At 40.3% G+C, this 18727-nt stretch overlaps 2 protein-coding genes across 4 annotated transcripts; one reads left to right on the plus strand and one right to left on the minus strand.

The window, feature by feature from the left end:
* Positions 1 to 1470: 1470 nt before the first annotated feature.
* On the plus strand, positions 1471 to 5682 carry LOC104591449 (uncharacterized). Its single transcript, XM_010250284.2, has 2 exons — positions 1471 to 4802; positions 4949 to 5682. The coding sequence occupies exons 1-2, from the start codon at positions 1949 to 1951 to the stop codon at positions 5449 to 5451; spliced, it is 3357 nt and encodes a 1118-aa protein (XP_010248586.1). The 5' UTR covers positions 1471 to 1948; the 3' UTR covers positions 5452 to 5682.
* Positions 5683 to 8545: 2863 nt separating this feature from the next.
* On the minus strand, positions 8546 to 18005 carry LOC104591448 (cell division cycle protein 48 homolog). Of its 3 annotated transcripts, XR_734255.3 has the most exons (10): positions 17643 to 18005; positions 13871 to 14036; positions 13560 to 13788; positions 12667 to 13433; positions 12363 to 12584; positions 12171 to 12242; positions 11596 to 11877; positions 10338 to 10697; positions 9227 to 9487; positions 9008 to 9127 (listed from the first exon to the last, which is right to left on the minus strand). XR_734255.3 is itself a non-coding variant. In XM_010250282.3 (9 exons), exons 1-9 carry the CDS (start codon positions 17699 to 17701, stop codon positions 8828 to 8830), a joined length of 2457 nt encoding a protein of 818 aa, XP_010248584.1. In that variant the 5' UTR covers positions 17702 to 18005; the 3' UTR covers positions 8546 to 8827. The 3 variants fall into 3 exon arrangements, 2 of the variants coding, with proteins under 2 accessions (XP_010248584.1, XP_010248585.1); XM_010250282.3 differs by lacking the exon at positions 9227 to 9487 and having other exon boundaries at positions 8546 to 9127; XM_010250283.3 differs by lacking the exons at positions 9227 to 9487; positions 10338 to 10697 and having other exon boundaries at positions 8546 to 9127.
* Positions 18006 to 18727: the final 722 nt, after the last annotated feature.

Here is an 18727-nt window from a genome sequence, read left to right on the forward strand (position 1 = left end):
CTAAAAGATCTGATCTGACATCTGCTTGACACTTGAGACTCCAACTCCTAAAAATAAATAGCTCACAAAAGAGAATTCTAGCTAGCATATATAGCCCACTTTTGATAATGCATATTTCATAAGGACGAGTATAGCCCTATTATTGGACTTTATTTATGGCAAGTAAGGGTAGTTTTTGTCTTTTTGGCATGGAGTGTCCAAATCAGCACCGGAAGGAGAACTGTAAACTTTGGCTTTAAGAGGTGTCTTACATGTGACCAAATACTCTTGTCTAGTTGTTTCTGTGGTATTTATACTGTACTGAATCACTGATGACTCTGTAAAACCAATCTGTAAGGAGCCTTATTAGCTAGCTTTGTCTTGTTTTTTATGTTGTTGTCTCCAGAGACTTACTACTGCTGAGCATGGTCTAACAGTAATAACAATAACGGTAATAGTAATTAGAATTAGGAAGGGAGGAGAAGGTGACAAACTGTTTAGTGTTAATCAGGGATTCAGGGCAAGGACTTCCGTCCACGTCCAAGGCGGAGGAGGTGGTGGTGGGGGACTTCTCTCTCTCTCTCTATACTTTTTCCTTATGGACCTTGTCTCTTTCTCTTGCCCTGGACAAAAATTTTCACATTGAAAAGCTGTCAGACACCAATGGACGCTTTGGCCCCTCTAAAATAAATTAAAAATCTTCCTTTCCCACCCTCTCGATCAGCCCCCTCATCATCTCCATTATCAATCCACCATCTCTCTTTCTCTCTCTTGAGAGAGTCTTGCTCCTCTTCCCCATGTGCAAGTGCAACCTCCTTCCCTCGTGCCTAGATTCCAAAACACAAATACAGTCACACACGCCCTCTCACTGCCTCTCTTTCTGTCTAAAACCAATTTTATATTAAGATAAGATAATATAAGTGTACAGTGTGGTCACAAGGCATTTGATATCTCATACATATTGTTGACTTGGCTCCACACTGCAACACGTGATATCTCGCTGTTTCTATAAAAATGCCTCAATTTTTATTGAGTGTGTGTCAGAGATTGCCTGATTTTGTGGGCGAGACTCCACCATGTAAAATAATCCCACCAATCTTTATATCCTACATAGGATTTGATCCAATGGCTTAGGGTTAGGGCCTCGCTTCAACATTTGATCTAAGTAATTCTAGTCAAGTATTTAAAAGATTTTTCGAGTTTAATACACATAACGGGCATTGACAACGTTAGAAGTTGGACTTGGTTTTTTTCCTTGTATAGACCCAGACTGACAAACATTGGATCCGACTGACTATATAAAGAAAAGAATAAAAATTTAAAAATCAGAAGCCAACTCTTGATGCAATTGATCTCAGCCATTCATTCGTTCAAAAGAAAAATCTTACTTCACAGTCCATCACAACTTGATGCAAGTCAAGTGTTTGCACTCGAATTGCAAGTTAATTTAGTAGGTCAGGAGGTACCGAATCAGAGACCCACCATGCAAAGATCCATTCATTTATATGAAGCAGCGCTGAATCTGCTCGACATGAAACAGTGAAGAAGAGTTGAACTGTTAATAGACCATATCTATACAGCTATGCCATACTTTTTAAGGAGATAAAGGCATTTCAACAAATACACAAAAGTCACTTACCCATCTCTCACTTTCGTTAATTAAATAAATAAAATAAAGAGGGAAAGAAAAAAAAAAGGGTCTCTCTCTCTCTTCACCCTCTAGCTCACTTCTTCTCTCTTGCCATAAACAAATGAAAAAACAGCATCCAAATTCCATGTCTCTCTGCACAAACATCATGGCTTAGCTGTTCTTGGATCCGGAGATTCTGGGTCTCTGAACTCATATTTAAATTTAGCCCACAAGACATGGTTTGGTTTCTCTCCGTATTTCTTCTCTTCCTGTCTCCACTTGCGCATCCTCTTCTCCCTCCCTCGCCCAGGAGTTGAGAGAGACTTTAGTGTAGTACTGATGCCTGTAAATTCATGGAACCTCTTTTCCTTCCTCCTCTTCTCCTTCTCTCTATCCATTTCTACGTCTTTCATGGCTTTCGCCGTCAACGAACAAGGTCAAGCACTGCTTTCGTGGAAGAGAAGCTTGAACGGGTCGCTGGAGGTCTTGACTGATTGGGACCCAAGTGACGAAAGCCCCTGTAATTGGTCCGGGATATCCTGCAACAATAACAACCAGGTCGTGGAATTGGAGCTGAGGTATGTAGATTTGCTCGGCCATGTTCCTTCCAACTTATCCTCATTGAACTCATTGCAGAAGCTCGTTCTGTCGGGGACGAACCTTACTGGTTCCATCCCTAAAGAGCTAGGCAGCCTTAGTGAATTGAGTTACTTGGACTTGAGTGACAACGCCTTAACAGGCGAAATACCCAGTGAGGTTTGCAGCCTGACTAAGCTTGAAACGCTCTATCTCAATTCCAATCGGCTCGAGGGTTCAATCCCGATCGAAATCGGGAACCTTTCGAGCTTGACATGGTTGATTCTGTATGACAATCAGCTCAGCGGTAAAATCCCCAGTACCATAGGGAGCTTGAAGAAACTAGAAGTACTCAGGGCCGGTGGAAACAAGAATCTCCAAGGTCCACTTCCTCAAGAGATTGGGAACTGTAGCAATTTGGTAATGTTAGGCCTTGCTGAGACAAGCATGTCAGGATTTCTTCCTCCTACGCTCGGGCTCCTCAAGAGACTGCAAACGTTGGCCATCTACACCGCTCTCCTCTCAGGCCAGATCCCACCTGAGCTTGGCGACTGTACCGAGCTGCAAAACATCTACTTGTACGAGAACGATCTAAGTGGCTCTGTTCCAGCCCAGTTGGGAAATCTGCGCAATCTCAGCAATCTACTGCTGTGGCAGAACAATTTAATCGGCGTAATTCCTCCGGAGCTCGGGAACTGCAAGCAATTATTGGTTGTCGACATTTCGCTGAATTCGATCACAGGGAGCATTCCTCAAACATTTGGAAACTTGAGTTCATTGCAGGAGTTGCAATTGAGTTTCAACCAAATATCTGGCCGGATCCCAACGGAGATGGGGAATTGCCAGAGTCTCACTCACATCGGACTCGATAACAATCAAATCACTGGCACCATTCCATCCGAATTCGGACGGCTTGTGAATCTCACATTGTTGTTCTTGTGGGCTAACAAGCTCGAGGGGAGTATACCGACTTCAATTTCGCTCTGCAAGAATCTCGAAGCCGTTGATTTATCTCAAAACAGTCTAACGGGTCCGATTCCAAGAGGAATCTTTGAGTTGCAGAATCTAAACAAGCTGCTGCTACTGTCGAACAATCTCTCAGGCCAAATTCCACCCGAGATTGGGAAATGCACGTCGTTAATCCGATTCAGAGCCAATGGCAACAAGATTACCGGTCCTATTCCGCCAGAAATCGGGAAGCTGCGCAATTTGAGTTTCTTAGACCTCGGTTCGAATCGTTTGACGGGGGTCATACCGTCGGAGATATCAGGTTGCCAGAACCTGACATTCCTCGACTTACATTCCAACTCTTTCACAGGCAACCTGCCTACCGATTTCAACCGGCTCGTTTCACTTCAATATGTTGACGTCTCCGACAACTTGATAGAAGGAGAGTTGAATCCAAATCTTGGATCGCTGACGTCGCTCAGCAAACTCATCCTTGGAAAGAACCGGTTTTCAGGTTCAATCCCGTCACAGCTCGGCTCGTGTACGAAACTACAGCTCCTTGACTTGGGCAGGAACCAACTCATAGGAGAGATTCCACCGAGCCTGGGCAAAATTCCGGCGCTAGAGATAGCTTTAAATCTTAGCTGGAATGAGCTTTCTGGCAAGATCCCAGAGGAGCTCTCCGGATTAGATAAGCTCGGAATCCTCGACCTCTCCCACAACCAGCTCACCGGCGATCTTCAGTTCCTTGCGGCTCTCCAGAACCTCGTGGCGCTTAATATCTCTTACAACAATTTCTCGGGGCGTATACCGTACACACCATTCTTCACCAAGCTACCGCTAAGCAACCTCGAGGGGAACCCGTCTCTCTGCCTCTCCGGCAACCACTGTGCCGCCGATACTCGGGGCGAAGCGGCCCGACACGCCGCTGCTGCAGCTAGAGTTGCAATGGTGGTGCTTCTATGCGCCGCATGCGCGTTGCTCCTGGCAGCTCTGTTTATCATCCTGAGAGGCAGAAAGCGCCGGCATAGTTTCAGTGGAGCCCACGAGTGTGATATTGATGGTGACGAGGACTTAGAGATGGGACCACACTGGGAGGTGACGCTTTACCAGAAGCTCGACCTGTCTATTGTTGACGTGGTAAGGTGCATGACCGCTGCCAACGTCATAGGGAAGGGCCGCTCAGGCGTCGTTTACAGAGCCACCATTCCTTCGGGGTTAACAATAGCAGTTAAGAGATTCCGGTCGTCGGAGAAGTTCTCGGCGTCCGCTTTCTCGTCGGAGATCGCCACGCTGGCACGTATACGACACAGGAATATAGTACGGCTGTTGGGTTGGGGCGCTAATCGAAAGACGAAGCTGCTTTTCTACGACTATCTACCGAACGGGACGGTGGCAGCGTTGTTGCACGACGGACACTCGGGACTGGTTGAGTGGGAGACGCGGTTCAATATAGCGTTGGGCGTGGCGGAAGGGTTGGCCTACCTGCACCACGACTGTGTTCCGGCTATCCTGCACCGGGATGTGAAAACCCAGAATATACTATTGGGGGACAGATACGAGGCTTGTTTAGCGGACTTCGGACTTGCTAGGCTCCTTGAAGACGAAAATGGCTCCTTTTCCGCAAACCCGCCGCAGTTCGCCGGTTCCTACGGTTACATGGCGCCGGGTGAGCTTTCTATGTCTTTTTAGCAACTTGAAATGACTCATTTCTCCTTGTGATTTTCCCAAATTACTCAAGTATTAATCCGTTACTTTTTATTAAGAAAAATCGTGGTTTTCTAATAATATTTTCATCTGAATTGACATGAGCAGAGTATGCTTGTATGCTGAAGATCACAGAGAAGAGCGACGTCTACAGCTACGGTGTAGTACTGCTAGAAATCATAACCGGAAAGAAACCAGTTGATCCATCGTTTCCCGATGGGCAACACGTGGTCCAATGGGTGCGGGATCATCTGAAGAGCAAGAGGGACCCAGTTGAAATTCTTGATCCAAAGCTGCAAGGGAGGCCAGACTCCCAGATACAAGAAATGCTGCAGGCGTTAGGGATCTCCCTGCTCTGCGCGAGCAACCGTCCAGAAGACCGGCCGACAATGAAGGACGTGGCGGCACTGTTAAGGGAGATCCGCCACGATTCCCCAGCCGGAAGCGAAGCCCAAAAGCCCACATGCTGTAACTCTTGGAACAAGTCGTCGGACACTCCATCCTACTCGTCATCGGTATCTCCGGCGCAGATGTTCATTCTCCAGGAGTCATCTCATTGTTCACTAGCGTACTCAGCTTCGTCTGGTGGGATTCCATCGGGGAACCAATGAACGATATGTCTGTTAGCCAAAACCCAAAAAGGGAGAAAATGTGGGAAAAGCAATATAGACTGTTTTGGCCATTGTAAAGAGTGAAGTGAAAAAGGGTTGGTTGTTTTTTGGTGACCCTGGTAACAAGACAAGAGGTACGATCAATTCGAGTGTATAGCAGCAAATTAACATTATTGTTCCAATGAATTTGTAGGGTATCTTGCAAATTATATGACCTTTTCTTTGTATATACATACATACTTCTTTTCTGTTCGTTTGCCTAATGTCTATGGGTAAGGGTAACCCAGCCTTTAGGGGCATTTTAGTAAAACAACAGGAGAGAGGAGAGGGAGATACCCAGTTTCCTGTTTCCAGTTGCTTAGGCTGCGTTTGGTTGGTTAGCATTCTGCTTAAAAGAATCACCATTTTGGAATGAATTTTGATATCACAGAATTCATCAGAACTTCTTTCCCAAAAGCAGGAGGATTAAGATTAATTGCTTTTGCCTGTGTTGTCTTGCTTCAGCGTGAAGTCAGTGTTTTTGGCCGGGGATATCCGTGTGTAAGGTAGTTATGTTGGGATGTGTGAGTTTGGACGTTTGATATAAAAAGGTTTTATCGAGGTTGATTTCGTTTTTTGGAGACGTGAGAGAGATGGAGGAGGAGGGATCAGGGATGTGTGGTTTGGTTTTGTGGGGAATTGCGGGTAATGATTGGGTGGTGTTTTGTTCAAAAATCAAAAAGAAAAAAGCTTCCCACTCATATCCCTATGAAACCGGGTTCAGTCAGTGCAAAGCCCGTCCCATCTCTATCCCTATTCCCTCACTCACGTTTAATTGTTTGATTAATTATTTGAAGGATAAGTGAGAAGCTTCCTATAAGTGCACCCCCGGGCCACGTGAGGGACAGTTAGATCTATATCCATGACTTAAGATATTAATTAATGAATAACATAATAAGGTGGGTGGTGTCAATTCTGTCCAATAAATAATAAAAATTTTGGTTTAAGGGGGGAGGTTGGCAGTGAGGAGTGAGGATAGATTCCTTTGGCAGCCCTTTGTTTGCGCTCATGTGACTCACATGCCTTCTGAGTTACAGAGAAACAACAATTGCACTTGCACTTGCACTTGCAGCTGCAGACCAGACCCATGGCCCATGCAAATAATGGGCCCCACACCCCCCAAAATGACATCTACCGTCTACTTGTCCTAAAAATATTCAGCCCATGCAATGTGGGAAATTAAGTAAAAAAGACATCGTAGATCCCTTCAGCTTCAGGATTCCCTAACAACTATATAACTGTCTTATCATTTTCTTTTACGCTATTTTTGTTTTGACATCGCCCTATTTACAGTTTTACACTAAAGCTGTGTTTGGCTTGACAAAACAAATAAGAGAGAAATAGAGCGTTGTGTGAAGGTTCTCGAGGAATTTTTGTCTCTCTTATTTTCTATTAAATCAAACACGGCATAAAGGATTCCCAATCACTTATATCGGGGTTGATCCGCTCCAAAATTTTCATTGTGCCCTCTCGAGTCTCGACTCGACCGGTCGATCCTCATCAGGGGCCAGGGCACAAAAATGGTGGAACAGAGTCGTAGAGTGGGACAATTGGGAAGGACTTTCACCTAGCCCATGCCTTTGGGTCCCATTTTTCCAGATAAAAGTAAATTGTTTGATTTTAAACAAGTCCGTAAATGAGAGAGAGAAAAAAAAAAAAAAAAAAACAGTCAGAATGGTCCAAGACATAACATGAATACCGGGCCCTTAAACAAAATAGATAAAAATGGAGGCCCCATACTGAGCAAGAGGTTGTTAAGCAGTCTCATATATTAGACTAGCTGATGACCCAATATACAGTACAGGACAATTATATGTACATATTTTAGTTGAGACCCACTACCACTATCCATGTGGTAAGTCCTAAGGTATTTAGCTTGGGCTAGAAAACTTTGAAGTATTTGAGATCGGAACTACATTAATACGCATTGTACTTTTAGCAAGAGAACAGTTGGCAACACAAGCAGTACATGGGATAATGGCATGGATCCCATCTTAGCATTTAGCTAAAAAAATGTCATTTCCTTTTCAAATTAGAAAGTTATTTTATAAAAGTATACTATATTACACTACTGCAGAATTCTAAATTCCACTATAATTCTATACAAGTCAAATTTCATTTAGTTTTGTAGCCCAAACAAAAGACTATATTTTTTAATAGGTCCCATTCTTTCCAACAACGTGTTGTTTGCTTTCAAAAAATTAAAAAAAAAAAAAAAAACTAATTTGGTCTCCTAAATCAAATAAAGAACCCAACATGAATGCTTCAGGAATTGGGCATATAGATAGATGACGCCACCCTAACAACAATAATATATCGTGTCAATGCAGAATGAAAATGATGCCATTGCCTAACTTGCGATAATACACAAACACCCTTAACATGAAAACACGTCAAAGCGATAGAAAGAGTACAATTTAACGTTCCTCATTATCATATTATTTGATTCCGATCAGATCAGATCAGATTGGGATGAATCGTATATTCAAATTCAATAAAATGGAATTCCAAGGGAATTTTGTCTAAATGAGCTGCACCGCAACCGCTAAATAGACCCCTGCGAAATAAATCCAAGCAATCCTTAGTTAAATGGTCCATTGAGGGGGTGTTCGAATATATGAAATGAATAATAGTGAATGTTTTTCAAAACAACAACTTCGACATCAACAGAGTAGTTGGTTTTTAACGTTTTGTTTTGAAGAATAAAACAAACAAACAACAACAGAGATTCTTGGACTGCACTCCACCTCACAATTCTGATTTGAACTACAGACTTACAACAATTCAAATTTATAAACATCTCCACTACAACACCCATACCTGTTCGTGAATTGGCATCAATTCCGACACCTAACCTGAACTGTACGGTGAAACTAGAATTTCTGGGGTGGACTGAACGGTAAAAACCCACAACAATCATATTGTCGAGCATCACTTTAGTGAACAAGCAAAGAGAAAAACTATCTTGGTTTTTTTTTTCTTCTGTTACTGCTCATACGTGGACTTTACCCCTCTCGCCTCTTCCCATACTTTGAAGTTTCAATCAATCAAAACGGGAGATAAATCGATGGATTCATTTCAACGACTTTACTGAAATTACAGAATTTAACATTTCAGGCAAAAGAAAGTTGCATCAGGGTGGATGAGTACACAAGCTTATCTAACAAAATTACAAAACGTGGCCGATGAAAGTAGGCATTTTGCAGAGGCTATTTGGGATTAAGGATTCCAAAAAGAAAAAGAAAAAAAGCTGGGCAAAGATTCTGAACCCTACAGAAAGAAAAAAACAACAGTGGATCCCCACATGTTGACAGTACTTGTAATTGGGATCAACTTTTCAACTATACAAGTCATCATCATCTCCAGCAGCTGCCGCAGAAGAGAATGGATCTGTATCTCCTCCGCCCGCAGCATTCTCAGGGCGATCTGCAAATCTGAATTCTGATCCAAACCCACGGAACTGTTGTAATGTCTGAGCAAAGAGTTGGTATTTTCTGATGTCAGCATCACTCACACTCCGGCGAGCATATTTCATAGATTCTTCAAAGTGTGCAGCTTTGATCTCATGGACATCATCAGTGTCATCTTCTTCCATTGCTTCTGGGTTCTCTCTCCTCTTTCTCTCTCTTTCAATATCCTGTCAAATCTCTAATAGGTGAAGGGGGAGAAAAATAAAAACTGAAACACAACAAGCCATTCAATAACAACTTATGAAGAAAATGAAGTGAACTATTACAGCTATCAGCAATGTCGGAAAATTTTTTAGCTGATCAACATCAACTTGAGTACATGAAACATTCTTAAAATTTGGCATGCAGATCAATGTTTCCTATCCAGAAGTGGTGGGCCTGAAGTACTTTCTACATGCAAGATTAGAGCCACAACAGAAATGCAAGAACCAGAACTCAGCAACATAGTCCAAAATATTAAAAGCAGAACCTCCGTGATTTTGAAGAACGAGAAACATGGAGAATCCAGGTTGAATACCAATAAGCCACTGAGAAAGATCAACCGCAGGTATACTTGGATTAGCAAGACTGGCAAGTCCTCAAATGAAGTAACGGCTAAAAATAAGAGATAAATTGAAAATCTCAAAACAATCTCCTTAAAACATCATTCATCTTGGACTGAGATCACCAAATAACAATGCTATAAGTGGTATTTTATTATCAAAAAGCACATGTGGCTCCATTTATAGTGACTAGAATTTGCTTCAGAAATCTCACCACCTGTGACTTGTTCTGATAGGGTTTCAAATCAGGCTGGTAACAAGGAGCTCAACTCCAACACGATAAAGTAAAACCACCCACAGATGGGGTGGCTTGGGCTGAGAACCAAACAATAGGATCAAATGCAAGCAATTAAAAAGAACGAATCTATGTTTCGTAAGTGCTAGTGAAGAAAAACAAAAATAATTTGAACTGAAGGAGACAATATTGTGAGAATTAATGTTTAGCACTGTAAAGCTGACGCTTATTTACTTTTAGATTATATGATGTTCTCCATGCATAAACAGACCTGACTCATCCCAGGTCTTCTGTACAAAAAAAATTGGACCCAGCTAAATTTTGGCTCAAGTTGATGACCGACTAGTAGAAACTAAGCTAGCTTGCAATTTATATAATTACTTTCATTTTTCTAGTTTACAAGGATTGAGCATGATAAAACTAATCAGCATACTCTCCTACAGCACCATACAAATATACTCTTGATAACCTTCCTGAAACAGAAGGTCAAATTTATCCAGCATCACTTTTTAGTTTAATCCAAATAAATGATAGCCTTTGAGGGGTGTTAGTAGAGCAGAAGTAAGGTTCTGACTTCTGAGTTGATTCAGACTTCATTACCTTTTCAATATTCTCTCTGATTGCATATTTGCAAGCACGCTGGCAGATTTCTGTGATATCAGCACCACTGAAACCATGTGTATATCTTGCAAGTGCTGAAAGGTCAACATCTCGAGAGACAGGTGATTTTCGCAAACATGCTTTGAAGATTTGAAGACGGGAAGCCTCATCTGGCAATGGTATATAAATCAACTGGTCTAGACGACCAGGCCTGAGCAATGCTGGGTCAATAATGTCTGGCCTGTTTGTTGCCCCAATGATGAAAACTGTCTTCTTTGCAGTCATTCCATCCATTTCTGTCAGAAGTTGGTTCAAAACTCTGTCTGCTGCCCCACCAGCATCTCCAACTGAATTACCACGCTGACAGAACAAGCAACAAAGTATTGACAGTAAGTAAGGCTGCAACTTGGGCCAGGTTGGCCCGAACCCAACCCAAAAAAGTTGGGTTGGGTTGGGTCGGGTCGGGTTGATGTTCGGGTTAGGGTTAGGGTTGAAATTCATGAACCCGACTTTACTTCGGGTTGGGTTAGGGTTGACCCCTTAGCCAACCCGACCCAACCCGAACTGGAGTCAATAGTACATGTCATATATAAAATATGTTATATTAATATATAACATACATCGATTTGTTTAGATGCATGATATTTGTATAGGCCTCACCACAGTCTCATGTATTTCTTTTAAGATAATCACTTCACTTAATCCTAATCAGAAAGACTAAAACCTTAATAACATTAATTATTTTATGTTTTTTGAAAATTTTATTCTTCATCTCCTCTATGTTGTTTGCTGCCCAAGAAAGATCTATCGTAAGTCATAACTCATAATAAACTATAGTCATTTCTAACACTTGTTTTTCTGAATTTTGTAATAAAAAAACAAAAATATAATGTCAACAAACAAATACTAATGAAACATAGGATTAATATATGTAGTGAAAGTTGAGTTAAGATCTAAAGTTGAGAAATTCTATGAGGTTTTAAAGGATGGGAAGAAGGTTAACCCAACCCAAAATTGACTTCGGGTTGGGTTGGGTTGGGTTAGGGTTGAAGGAATTTAGTTAGGGTTAGGGTTGGGGTTGGTTGGGTTGAAGGTCGGGTTGGGTTAGGGTTAGGGTTGGGCTAGGGTTAGCCTCAACTCGACCTAACCCGGCCCCGACTTGCAGCCCTAACAGTAAGAGTTATTTAAAGATATATTCACTGTATGTGCATGCATGGTAGAAGTACAAGAAGAAATGCATGTAAAATTAACAAGTCACCTGAGTTGCAATAGAATCAAGTTCATCAAAGAAAAGTACACAAGGAGCTGACTGCCGCGCCTTGTCGAATATCTCTCGAACATTAGCCTCACTTTCTCCAAACCACATAGTCAGTAATTCAGGGCCTTTAACACTTATGAAATTTGCTTGACATTCATTTGCTATTGCCTTTGCAAGTAAGGTTTTACCACATCCAGGAGGCCCATAGAAGAGGACACCCTTGGACGGAGACATACCGAACTTCTCAAACTTTTCAGGATGCTCCACCGGATATTGGACAGTCTGCCAATAACCAAAAACATGATGTAATTCATTTTCCCATTGGAAATTTGGTGACTAAAAAGGCATAGCAGAAAAAACTATAAAATGACACAGGTATAGGGTGCTGATTACATAATATCAAGCAAAAGCCTCAAGCAAATCTACAAGCAGATGAAAATCAGCAGATAATGAATTATCAGTGTGCTTCTCAAGAACCAAGATTGCTAAAAGTGATGGATGATGGCCAATTATAAAACATAACTATAGGTAGAAAGAAAAGGTGCAGAAGAATGATCAAGAAAATGAAAAATTACCTCCTGTAGCTCTCTTTTGACATTATCCAACCCACCGATATCATCCCATGAGACATTTGGCACCTCCACAACCTGCCAAGAAAAGTCCACATCACCTATCATCAGATAACTGTACTTATATTCATAAAATAAAATGTTAGAAACTGCAGCAGGAAGATCATTGAGTAAAGAGAGATTTGATTTACAACTTACCGTTTCACGCAAGGCTGACGGATTAGAAGACCCCAGTGCAGTTTTGAAGTGTTCATTTGTCACAGCCATGGAATTTAAAACCTCAGCATCAATTGACTCATCTTCTAAGTCAATAACATCCATTTTCTCCCTAATACACTGGAGAGCAGCCTCAGTGCAAAGAGCAGCAAGATCTGCTCCGACATAACCATGGGTATCTTTTGCAACTCTTTCAAGATCAACCTGCAAAACAAGTTGCAAGGAACATGTCCATATTTAGACAGTAACAATAAAACTAAAATGCGTGATAATGTAAAATACTCACATCTTCTGCAAGCTTCATATTCTTTGTATGAATACGAAGAACTTCCAACCTCCCAATTTCATCAGGCACACCAATGTCAATCTCTCGATCAAATCTTCCAAATCTCCTCAAAGCTGGGTCAATGCTATTAGGCCTGTTGGTTGCTCCAATGACAATCACATGAGCTCTTGTCTTAAGACCATCCATTAAAGTCAGAAGTTGGGATACTATACGCCTCTCCACCTCACCATGTGTCTTTTCTCTCTTTGGGGCAATGGAATCAATCTCATCAATAAATATGATTGAAGGAGCATTCTTTTCGGCTTCTTCAAAAGCCTTTCGCAAGTTACTTTCACTTTCACCTGCCAACTTTGACATTATTTCAGGCCCATTTATCAAGAAGAAGAAAGCACCTGTTTCATTGGCAACTGCCTTTGCAATAAGGGTCTTCCCAGAACCTGGTGGACCATAGAGTAATATTCCTTTAGGGGGCTTTACACCAATGGATTTAAACAGTTGTGGATGCCTCAAAGGAAGCTCCACCAGCTCCCGTATCTGTGCCATTTGCTTCCTGACACCACCAACATCATCATATCCAACTTCATTTAGTCTCTCTTCATCTTCGCGTTTGATAGGTTCTCCTTCACAGAAGATCTCTGTGTCTGGTGCAACAACACAGTACTCACCAGGATCTGTCTCAATTACTTTAAATTCAACACTCCGCATGCCCCCCCTTACTAGGAAAAGGTCACCCTTCCTTACAGGTCTATATGATTCCAAGAAATATGCTGTTGAATACAAGAAGACATGAGTGTCAGACACGTCAATGATACTGCATAGAAACAAGTTCCACATAAAATAGTTAGTGCAGAAAAAAAATCAACTTATATACATAAACACTGCACGGGACTCACGCTTCAAATATGCATCGAATAGGTTGCCAGTCACACCCTCAATTGTGTCATCAATAGGAAGGATGTGAACACGCTTCCCATACTTCACATCTGGACACTGATGAACAGAGATAACATCCCCAAGTCGTACCCTGAGATTAGCACGCACAACTTTGTTCATTCTAATTTTTGCTTCTTCGCATTGTTCATCAACAAGAACAATACACACTGTGTCCCTTCGTTTCTTCCCCTGTAACATTCAAATATGGTAAAAGAATGTCCGAAAGCAATTTCTACATAGTATGGCAGAAAAGAATAAGTAGAGAGAGAACCTTAATTAGAACTGTGTCTCCCCGAAAAAACTGAAGCTTTTCCATTGTAGCAGGGTTCATTGAAACCACAGAATTATCATCATTGACAGCCTCATCAACAATAAGGCGGTTAGGAGATTTTTTGCGTTCCAAAATTGCAGTAGAAAAATCCCTCTTACTGCTTTTCCTGTAAGAAATGTACACGAAACTTATTCTACTAGATAAGGGGATTCAAAATAACATATAAATAAATCATGGATAATAATCCACATAAAAAAACCAAAAGATCCATACCATGTTGACCTAGGGTTTTTCTACCCATTTAATAGTTTACACGGACATCCCAAATGGACAAAGTGTCTATTTTGGGCACAGATCCAAATCCAACACTCTGGATTCTTTAAGGTAATTTTTGCATATTGCTATCTTTATTTCTTCTTGCTTGTTTGGCATAAACTAAGCTCCAGAAGACATAATAAGTTGCAACTTTTCTTATAGAATGTTCCTAGCTATCAAAAGCCCAATCACTTATGCCCCTAGGTACATGATGTTTCAGAAGATATCCAATATTATCTTTTTTTTTTTTGATCAATAATATCCAATATTATCTTTTCCTGAATACTTTTTTTCTAAACATGACCCCCACTTGCAGAGTTACTTGGCATAAATCAGATTTAGACACCTATGCCAGTATCCAACATTGGTGTCCAACAAGGGAAAAGAAAATATTGGACATAAACCCTAAATGATATATGTGTGCCACTGTGCCTATCGACTCAAGGTGCATGGTCTATAGTGGCATGGATCCCAATTATGTCCCTATAGGCACATGATGTTTCAGAAGATATCCAATATTTTCTTCTCCTGAATTCTATTTTTTAAACATGACACCGGCTTGTTGAGTCATACTTGACATAAATCAGATCTAGACTCCTATGCCAGTATCCAGGCAGTATTGGTGTCCAACACGGGAAGAAGGGCCACAATAATTCATACATGAGCAGGACATACATAGCATGACATACGGCAGATATTGCAATAACACATGAGCAGGGCATACATTGCAATGACATAGTGACATAAGCTTCATTATTAAATGCTCTTATATTGGGATGGTATGCACATATATCTTTAGGGTTGCGAACAGATTAGATCAAATTTGGATACACCTTGATCCAAATTTGATTCATTAATATTCAGATTCAAATCGAATCTTATCTGTATTGAATTAGGATCAAACTCAGATTGCCCTGAACCATATTCAAATCCAAATAAACAGATACCGTCTGCAGCCATTCATTATTTATGAATTATGACAAAACACCATTTGTGGTCCAAGAATGGTTAAATTGCTGTCAAGAAAAGAGGTAATATTTTTTTAATCATTCCCCATGAAAGAGGTGCTTCCTAATATACAAGTATGCAGTAAACAATCAATGAATGCAATGTAATCTTAACTCCTTGTTCCTTTTTTTTATTAACTATCAATTCTCACAGGACCATTCTACTTCTGTTTTGTTAACACTATCAGCTGACAATAAATAGCACTGGCACCTACCAAATATAATTAGGATATTGAATCACAACGCAAAGTTGTCAGGCACTGTAGGTGGGCACTAAGCAATAAAGCATCTTCTCAGGGTAATTTTGTCCCTAAGTTTCATGTCTTTGCATGGGAGGTGTACCACCATACAACATACAAAGATGGGTAAAAGAGTGTACACAGACATCATCTGAGACCATTTTCGAGTTTAAAAAACCATAAAATAAGTCTAGGATAAACTGCAACAACAATGGGAAAGTAAGGTATTCATTTTATTAGAGCTTCAATTAACCACTTGCCATGTTTTGCATTCTTTACAAGAGGCCTCTCAGGGGGTATTTGATAACAGCTGAAGTGGCTGAACTGAATGACTTGTAGCATTGTCTTTTAGTGAACAAGTTATTAAGGAAGTTTTAAGCTCCTTAATGGGTTGGCTCAAGCTGAATTTGGGTTGATGGCCTTACCCATAATGGCTCAAGAGCCCCATGACAAAGTGAATGCATCTGGTCATGCTAGGTGTGGTGTTGATGCAGGAAAGTCCCTGCGGCACCTTTCCTCAGAGATGCAGCCTCAGAAACAAGAAACCTCCAGGCATTAGAAACCCATACCCTTAATTATTTTACTCACTAGATGACAAAAAAAGTCATTCTGTTCATCTTTTTGGTCTTATCTATGATCAGAAAAAGGAGCTCCACTCCATCATTTGTTTATCCTTGTATTTACAAATTCACTTGAATTCTCTCTCCTATATATCTATCTCTGCATTCAACATAAGAAGCACTGTGTCCTTTCATTTGTTTGTTTATTCCCGTCCTATGAATTAACATACACATTCCCCTTGTATCTCTATTTCATAAATTATTAGAATAGAAAACCCATCTCCCAGTTTTTCATAGGCTATGTAAATTGTTTTAACTCAACTTTTAACTTTGATTCTTTCACATGTTAAATCACTTCATTTTTTTCTCTAATTGCTAGACCAAGGTATTGATTTATTTATTATTTGATTGGTTCATCCTCTACAAAAATATTTGTTTAATTCCATCAAAGTTTTATAATCCATACAGAACACAATAATGAAATTATATTAATTACTAAAATATCTGACATTTTCCTGTTTTCTCTCTTTGTTCCCATTTCCTCTCTGACACCTGCACATTCCTCTTTTGTCTCCTTTTATCTTAGCTATGTATATATTTGATCAGTAACCATCTTAGCTAAATATTTGGGTATCTCCTATTTCATTTTAAACTATATACATGTCAAATTCTATACATATGCGCAATCAAAACAAAAAAAAAACATCAAAATTGTACAGGTTTCGATAAAACTTTAAAAAACTTTAAAATCTTGACTCACAGCTAGGGAAACAAGCTAATTCATAAACGGGGAACAACCTAAAACACCCATATTTTCTATATGAAAATTACAACCTAGGTGATGATACCTGGCTGGATGCCCAGGTGACAAGTTTCCCAGCCTACTAATCACTTGAACAACAACGGTAAAACATCACAAGTTTATATATATGTCCTTCATGTTGATTTGAGTTCATCTCTGTGCCTTGGTCCTTCAACTAAGAAGTTTATCAACACATACAGAAATTAGGTTTTTATTGTTTTCTCTATAATTCTGTATGGCCAATTTCTGGTATGCACAGGTAAGGGATTCATGTGCTAGTGTACGAATTAGAACCTTTAGTTTATGATTAGCAGAAACTTCAATCGGAACCCTTTACAAGCCACAGTGCCGTAGACTGAGTTTCAATTAAGACCCAAGCAAGCATCCTCATGTTAGAATTTCCGTTGATAAAAATGCTAAGTTACAGCCATTGTGTCATTCTATTGATGTCATAAATCTAGCTATTGTTTCGACATGCAAAAATAGGTAAAATTCTGCACCAGAACTAGCTTTTATTTGTTGTTCAAAAGAAGATGAACTATAATTATTGTCCTGGATAAAGGCCATCGCTGACGAAAGTTTTAACTGAAGCTCTTTTCCTTTGCAGGAAGCTTGTGTGTCAAAGAAACTTCGAGAGTCAAAATTCAAAACCCTAACCCTAAAACCTAAGTCCTAGACTCTTAGTACATGCATGCATTCAAAAACAATAGATTTGACGCTACAAAAAACCCCCACATTATACACATTAAATTTCAGAACAAATCAACACTTAAACCAGAAGGAATGGTGTTCGCCCAAAACGGATGGCATCTAAAGTGGGAAAACCATAATCAGAACTCTTATACGTACGTATCCGATGACGAAGAAGGCTGGCCACGATCTGGTCCAGACGAGCTTGAGTCTGCCATTTTTTTCTGATCCTTTTCTAGGGTTCACAGGAAAATCTTTCTCAGTTTTTCACTTCGGCTTTCTAGTGCTCAGGAGTCGGGACGCAACAACGGCAAGATTGCAAGACTCATTAATAAGGAGAATCTTCATCGTCGTTGTTTAGCAAATTCGGGTTTGGCTGAGACCTGGGAATGCAAATGCCTCAAATAGGGATGGTTCTTAGCCCGGCCCGTAAAATTCAGGGTTTGGGCCTGGAAGCCCGCCCCAGGCCTATGTAGAGTTAAGCTCGAGCCAAGGTCAAGTCCAATCGTTGTGTGGCCCATGATCACTCCTAGTGTAAGTTGTTCTGATGGTGAGTGACGTGGCATTATTGTGTCCACCTGTCAAAATGAAGCTTTGCATATCTTTTTAGAAAATGAGTAAAAATGAGCCTTTTATATTACAAGATAAACATAGCTTTTAATAGTTAAATTTAGGGAAAATTCTCCATCAATAACCTGTACTTTGGCTCGAGTGAATTTGATCCCCGGATTTTAAAATACAATCCAGTACACATACTTTCAAAATGTGACAATCCAGTACTTGCCGTTACCCAGTCCGTTGATCAGCCGTTAAGTGACATTTGAAAAGTAAAAAATGCCCTTCAAATACCATCTAATTCTCTTTATCAACCATTCAAACATTGACAAAAAACTGAACAGTCCCAAATCCTAGACTCTTCTATTCAAAAAAGTTGGTGACTGTTTAAAAGAATCTAGAATTTGGGACAGTTCATTTTATTGTCAATGTTTGGATGGTTGATAAAAAGAATTAGATGGCATTCTTAGGGCATTTTTGACTTTTCAAATGTCACTTAACAGCTGATTAACAGTCTGGTTAACGGTAGGTACTGGATTGCCACATTTTGAAAATTCGAGTATTGGATTGTCACATTTTGAAAGTTTGGGTACTGAGTTGTTGCATTTTAAAATTTGGAAACCAAATTGTCACTTGAGCCAAAGTATAGGGTACTGATCACGAATTTTCCCTTAAATTTAATCATGAAG

The sequence above is a fragment of the Nelumbo nucifera genome, chromosome 4 (assembly GCF_055504915.1).
Source record: "Nelumbo nucifera cultivar China Antique chromosome 4, China Antique-T2T, whole genome shotgun sequence".
Classification (NCBI taxonomy): domain Eukaryota; kingdom Viridiplantae; phylum Streptophyta; class Magnoliopsida; order Proteales; family Nelumbonaceae; genus Nelumbo; species Nelumbo nucifera.